The sequence below is a fragment of the Podarcis liolepis genome (genome assembly GCF_965112155.1).
Source record: "Podarcis liolepis genome assembly, chromosome: 11".
NCBI lineage: Eukaryota > Metazoa > Chordata > Lepidosauria > Squamata > Lacertidae > Podarcis > Podarcis liolepis.
The window spans coordinates 39,267,252-39,274,587 of NC_139565.1; the positions used below are offsets into that span (position 1 = coordinate 39,267,252).

Sequence of the window (7,336 nt, forward strand, 5' to 3'; positions counted from 1 at the left end):
CAAAGCCCAATAATAATTCCTTAGCTTGTTATACGAAGACCATCTGATTTATCTGCAAAGAACCTCTAATTCAGGGACGTTTTGCAGCACTCTCTTTCTGCATATTGATAGGGATCGCACAGGTGATTCTAGCAAACAGATCAATCGGGATTAGCCGTAATGTACCTTGGAAGGCATCTGATCTGAGGTTGCCATCAATTATTCATCCCCTGTTTTCCTTGACCTTCTTTTGTTACATGTTCATCCCCTTCAGGTTGCTTTTTTTAAAGCTTCCGGAACAAGAAAAATCCATACTTGAACCATCAGGAGTAAAGTCATTTTCGTTTCCCCACAGCATCTCAACCTTGTAGATGTAGCAAGCTTAGCATATTTTGAAAAGCAAGGCCATCTGCTATATAATGCCATCTGATTTAAACAACTGAACACTCACATTATCTGAAGGTGGATGGGAATGCACGTATATCCAACAAATTCATGTGCACGGTCTTCTTAGATTCCCGGGTTTCAGGTCTACGTGTGGCAGAATTGTGTTATGAATTATACATTTGCAAGTGGCAATGTCTGTGTCTACCATCTAGATGGCCTCCAACCGTATAAGTTATATAAAGTAACATTTCATGCATTTGACTGTCAGTGTGAGGATTTCATGAAGCGTGAATGGACGCTGGCCAGGACTTACTTCTATGCAGTGGAAGGAGGTATATCTTCGTATTTTTCTAATATAATTTCTTCTTGTTTCTATTCCAACTTTTAATAAGTACTCATAAGGGTTCTACTGCAATGAGTGGACACTAACCTAAGGCAGGTGTAACCAACATGTTGCCCTCCAGATGTTGTGGACTACAACTCCCATCACCCATGACCATTGGCCATGTTGGCTGGGTCTTGTGGGAACTGTAGTCCAAAACACCTGGAGAGAGCCATGTTAACTACCCTGATGTAAGTGTATACTCCACACTATAATGGACTTGTTTGGGGCATTTGATGAAGTTAGTTCCCCAATTTAATCATTATTTAATAATTCAATTATTATTCAATTATTTTATTTATATTCCTCCCCCCCCCCCACGTTTCCATAAAACATTATTCTGCTCTATTCTTTTTCAAACATCCTGATATTCCTTCAGTTCTGCTGCATCAGAACTCTGGCAGGAATTTTGGAATGTTGGAAATGGGAGTTTGCATATGCTTTCTCACTGTGAATAAGTGTGGACATCACAATAAATCATGGTTTATTGTTGCATGATCTGGACATAGTGGTGGACTGCATGTTGGCCAGTAAACGGATCTTGAACCCTGGGGAAATGCAGGCGCTGTGGGTGGGTGGGTGGCTCCCATGTCTAGGAGATGGGCCAGTCAGTTGTTCTGAACGGGGTTGCACTCCCTCTGAAAGATTATGTTCATAGTTTGGGGATGCCCCTGGAGACATCTTCAACACTGGAGGCCCAGGTAACCTCAGTGGCTAGGTGTGCCTTTTACTACCCACAGCTGGGATACCAACTATGGCCATTCTTGCACAGGGATAGTCTGACCACTATGATTCATGCATTTGGGGCAGACCAAAGCCTTGGTGACCACCAGTCAGTGGGTAAGTCCAAGAGGGCAGCAAATGCATAAAACTAGCTGAGGAAAGTTAGTTTGGGAGAAAAAAAACCCTCAACTAATTTGGAGACTCTCTTTTAAGTTCCCAAAAAAGGTCCAGCTAATGTAACCGTTCCAGTTGTGACGAAGCAGTCAGCTGTTGTGAAATGGGATGCCATACCTACAGAAGAGTGCTTAGGATTCCTTCTGGGTTACAGAATTCGCTACACCGAAATCTTGAAAAACCTCTCTGTGGGTAGGTCACTTTGTTGCCTGGACGTTATCATTGAAAGATTCGTCATCTAGTTCACACTCAAAGGCAGCATTTTGTTTCTAAATTGAAAAATGTCAGAGGAAATTGCACATGGCTGTGGCTGATGGGAGTTGTAGTCCAATAATATCTGAAGAATGACAACTTTCCCATCACTGGATCAGAGTAAAAAAATGCCAAAACTGATATAATTTCAGTCACCAAGACTCCTTTATCTATCAACAACAACACATTTACCATGGCACCTTTGAATGCTCAAAGCACTTCCTCTATTTCTTCAGAGAAATGTCACAACAATCCTGTAAAGCAGATCATGTACTCTCATTTCCATATTGCAGATGCAGACTTGAGGCTGAGAGAGTGTGGCTTTCCTAAGGTTCCCTGCTGAGTTCATGGCAGGGACAACAAGATCCATACTGAGAACGTTCTTTCTCCGATAGTCAGAACAACTAACTATTATAGAAAGTGTTTAATTGCAGAAGCCTGGTGGGAAAGAAGTGCTTTCAGCAAACGTTTAAAGGTCAACATAGAAGGTGCTTGCTGAATTTCTATTGGAAGAGCATTCAACAGGGCTTGGTCTATGAGGCTCAGTTCATGTCTATCTCAAATGAGCCTCACCAACTCATGGGAAAAACCAGTGATGCTCCTACAGATGATCTCAGGGCCTGCACTGGGATAAATTCTGTATATATCTATACAGAGGTATTGAACTCTTATATTGGACTCATGATCTGTCATAGCATTTTGATTTCTTCCCTCTTGTGTTGCAGCTGTTACTGTCGGTCCTTCAACTCAGCAGTACCTCATGACGGGACTTGCGGCAAAAACTCTTTATAGAGTGCAGACCTCAGGACTCACCAGTAAGGGAGAAGGAGCTCAAAGCCAGCCACAAATTTTTACTACCCTGAAATATGGTATTGCGAAGGTTTTAAGAATTTGTTTATTTTTATTTTTCAATATAGATATTGCCAGGATACATAACAGTGTCAAACAATTAAAGCAGTAGGTGGCATCTAATCCCACTTCCTCTCATGAATACTGGGGCACCCATTTTTGCTGAGCACTTAAGCTCTCTGTCCCATTCCCAAAGCAACTCCCAAGGACTGAGATTAGGATGTGGCACAGAGGGCTGGTGGGGGTGGGGGTGTCAGCAGAACAAATAGGTGTCCCCATATAACATAAGCAGAAATGTCACTCACCTCAGCCTAGATGACCACTGGAGTAGTCAGTCCTTCCATTTCTACCTGAATTATTTGTATGGGGAAGTACTGCATTTATTTATGCGTTCCTATTAGTATATACCCTCAATTTTAGTCTGGAGGAAATAAGAGCTGCACCCATTGGATTTATAGCCACAGCAGCCACAAACAAGAGTCAGGCAGGTGTGGTCATAATAAGCATAAGCCCCCATTCAGCACAAATGGATCCCTTGGAAAATGTTTCTTCTTCGTTTTTAATTGACTAGGACACAATATGAGATGGAAAGGAATAGGCATTTATTCTGACAGAGGGAAGTTGACCCTGAAAAGCTTTCTAGCTAGAGGACATATTTATAATCTCCTCTGTTTCCACTGTTCAGGCTGTGAGTTCCGTTAGTTCTGTATCCAAAAATAGCATCGCACGCAAGAGAGGGAGGAATCCAAAGGGAGAGACCCCCCAAAACAGCCCAGTAAAAACTGGGTGTGCTCAGAGGCCAAAGGATGCTGGCTGGCTAGAGTGGGATAGCTAGAACACTGAACAGAAGCACTTCACGCTGCAAAATTTAGCTTGACATCTCTCTAGAGGCCTCCTTGAAAATTGTAAAGGAGGTTCCATTAGCCCTCTGTGCAAATGGTTCAATTGTCAAATGATATTCGTTAAGCTGTTTTCCAGTACGTAATCTAAACAAGTGTTCTGAACATTCCAATCATCAGATCCTGGGGAATTTGAAGGAAGTGTGGCTGGCCTCTGCCTTGGCCTCATGGTGACCATGGCTGCCATTGCCATGCTTTGTTCCCTGATACTTAAAAGGTAAGAGTTTCCTTGCCTTGCATATTTTCATCCAGCCTATATTACTTATTAAGGGAGGCACGGGTGGCGCTGTGGTCTAAGCCACAGAACCTAGGACTTGCCGATCAGAAGGTCGGCAGTTTGAATCCCCACAACGGGGTGAGCTCCCGTTGTTCGGTCCCTGCTCCTGCCCATCTAGCAGTTCGAAAGCACATCAAAGTGCAAGAAGATAAATAGGTACCGCTCCGGCGGGAAGGTAAACGGCGTTTCCGTGCGCTGCTCTGGTTCGCCAGAAGCAGCTTAGTCATGCTGGCCACATGACCCAGAAGCTGTTTGCGGACAAACGCTGGTTCCCTCGGCCAATAAAGCAAGATGAGCGCCGCAACCCCAGAGTCGGTCACAACTGGACCTAATGGTCAGGGGTCCCTTTACCTTATATTATTTATTAAGCACAAGTAGGCAACATGGTTAGAGCCAATATTGTCTGGTGGTTAGAGAGTTGGAGCAGGTCTTCCAGGGAGTCATCTACTAAACCTCTGTCAGTTCACTCTCATTACGTTTCCCTTCTATGAAACCACCCTGAGATCTATGGGTATAAGGCAATATACAAATTTAATAAATAAAAAACAAAAACAGAACACTGACCAAAAAGTAACAGTGACCTACAATACAGGATTGTTTGTGAGAAATATAAAGACTCTAAAGCACTTGGCATTAGCAAATTATAAACTGCCAATTCCTTAAGGCCATGAAATGTGCAAGTTTATCCGTGAAAATCACCATATTGTGACAGATAGGAGTAAATTATTTGCTGAGGACAACCTTTGGTCTGGAGATTCAGGTCTGAAAGAGCAAATCATCTGATGCGTTTAAAATATTTTTAAAAATAGTTTACTGAAAGCTTTTTTTTTTAAGAACATTTAAAGAACATTTATAATAAATACATGCCCAAGGGACAGGCTTATTAACTGAGTGTAGTTTTAATCTGTTTTACTATTTTAACTATTGCATGTTTTGAAGTATGGTTGTGTTTCCCCTGCCTCAATTTATGAAATAAATAAATAAAATAATAGTTCCCAGGATCTTTGTACTCTTTGGCTGGAACACTGGAAACCAGAAGTAGGTTTTACTCCTTAGTGAACAATAGAGAAGATAACTACCTGCCTTTTTAAAATGTGTGTAACTCTGTAAAGAAAAGAGCTATAATATATAAAGAGAACTGACTATTTAGGGTGCAGTCTTGGAGAGCATTATAGGAAACAGTAGGTCCAGCTCTTTGTGGGTGGAAAAGGCAATCATTGGGTAGGGGTGGTCCGTTCTCCTCACTGCCCTTTACCATTCTATGGCTGGTCAGGGGAGGATTTGATTCTGCTGAACCCAAAGTTTCCTTCTTCCCTGGACATCATACTCTCTCCCTTTATTTTTTAAACTTTTTAGATGGAAAAAGCAGAGAGGGATAGGAAGCTAAAAAGCCAGCAGAGCTTAGGAAGGAGCAATAACCCCGTCATGGATCCTCTCCCTCATCTCATAGGATTTTTCTGCCTGACAAGGGGAATATTCTTTTGTTCTGAGTGATTATTTGGGAATTACTCTGTTTTCTCCTTCAAGCTTGAGAACTGTGTTTTCCTGTTCCCTTTGGGTTTCTTTTCCAAAACCCACCCACCACGTAAATGGTTACCCAAAGCAGTTAAAACTGCCCCTTGGCACTTGGTCTTTCAACTGTTCAGGGCACCACACAAAAATGTTGCAGAAAGGTTGTTGTTGACCCCATTTCTGCCAACTCACTCCCCTTTCTTTCAAACATTTCTAAACTGCCTTTCATCAAAAATCCCAGAGTGGTTTACAGTTTGTAAATACCAACACAATGAAAACAATTATTTAAACTTTAACACAGTAAAAACAGTAGCCAAGCAACAGGGTGCATTGATGACCAGCAAAGACGTGGGTGAACGTTAAGTATCTGACCAATATAGACGTCAGAATGGAGCTTGGGCAACTTTTAAGATGTTAATAAATGACTATGCTCTTACAAGCTTAAACAAAATTTGTCCTTGCAGATCAAGAAAGCTATGTTGGCCAGCTGTACCAAATCCAAAATATAGCACTGCTCTGCTAAGTATGGAGAGAACCACACCAGTGGTATGCAAATACTGTTTTGAAGCGTTACATTACCATTTATTACTACCTACTTCTCTGCATGTTTCTGTTGTAGGTAAGGTAAAGAGGTAAAAAAGAAAAGAAAAAAAAGAGGTTGCTATTAAAACCACAGTTATAATGCAATCAAACATCAGACAAGTGTGACATCATCAGGACCCATCTGCTTTTAGAGATAGCATGTCTCTAAACCCTAGTTGCTAGGGATCTCTGCCCACTGAATTGGCCTCCTATAGGGACCTGGTTGGGCACCGTGAGAGCAGAATGCTTGACTAGATGGGCCTTTCATCCAGCAGGGCTTTTATTGTGTTTTTATTTCTGGATCATAAATTTGATTTTCCCATGCAGTCACCTACAGCAGTACACACAGAGAAAGGCTATAATAAATGCAGGAAAATACCAGCATGCTGGGGTCATTTTCACATAAGGGTTGATTCCTAACCCATGCGCCATTGCCCAAAGCAATTATAGCTGAACTATTCATTTGCAGCTTTTTATCTGCTGAGTTTATTTAATCGGTATATAAAAGCCTACATTTTTAAAAAAGAAAAATTGTATATGTTGTCTCTTGCACTTTGACATCTGATTTTATGCAAACACTGCAAGTTAAAATGGTTCTAGCCAGCTCTGCTGTACTGTTTTTAATACTTGATTGGGAGCCGCCCAGAGTGGCGGGGGAAACTCAGCCAGATGGGTGGGGTATAAATAATAAATTATTATTATTATTATTATTAGCCAACAAGAAAGGGAAGGCGAAACCTAGGCTGCATTGAAGGGGACAATGGAAGATTAATTCAGTTTGCTTAATATAGTACACTATATAGGGAGTGAATGAGCTCACCTAGTCCCTACTGGAAAATTCTGTTATGTATGGGTGAATGGTATAACCCAGGGGTCAGCAAACCTTTTCAGCAGGGGGCCGGTCCACTGTCCCTCAGAACATTGGGGGGGGGCAGACTATATTTTTTTGGGGGGGGGATGAACAAATTCCTATGCCCCACAAATAACTCAGAGATGCATTTTAAATAAAAGCACACATTCTACTCATGTAAAAACACACTTATTCCCGGACCATCTGCAGGCCGGATTTAGAAAGCGATTGGGCTGGATCCGGCCCCTGGGCCTTAGTTTGCCTACCCATGGTATAACCATATAAGAGTAATACCAGTAGGTAGTCAGGTCATTTTCATCATATGAAAATGCTTTTCATTAAATTTAACTTTGATATGAAAGAATTCATTTACCATTTAGTGCACTTTTCAACTGGGGTCATAGTAAGGAACCAAACAAAACCGTAACAAGACTATGCATTGTCTTATGTTTCAACTGTTTTATGTGCAG

The 7,336-nt window shown here is 41.6% G+C and overlaps 1 protein-coding gene across 2 annotated transcripts in view; it reads left to right on the forward strand.

Annotated features, from left to right (window-relative positions):
• LOC310688622 (interleukin-6 receptor subunit beta-like) overlaps nucleotides 1-7,336 on the forward strand; it is a 66,090-nt gene that overhangs the window by 54,204 nt on the left and 4,550 nt on the right. For both annotated transcript variants that reach the window (XM_083465269.1, XM_083465270.1), the window contains 5 exons: nucleotides 579-698; nucleotides 1,685-1,837; nucleotides 2,623-2,766; nucleotides 3,766-3,862; nucleotides 5,899-5,980. In XM_083465269.1, coding sequence (XP_083321395.1) covers nucleotides 579-698; nucleotides 1,685-1,837; nucleotides 2,623-2,766; nucleotides 3,766-3,862; nucleotides 5,899-5,980 — 596 coding nt within the window. The remainder of the gene's footprint in view (nucleotides 1-578; nucleotides 699-1,684; nucleotides 1,838-2,622; nucleotides 2,767-3,765; nucleotides 3,863-5,898; nucleotides 5,981-7,336) is intronic.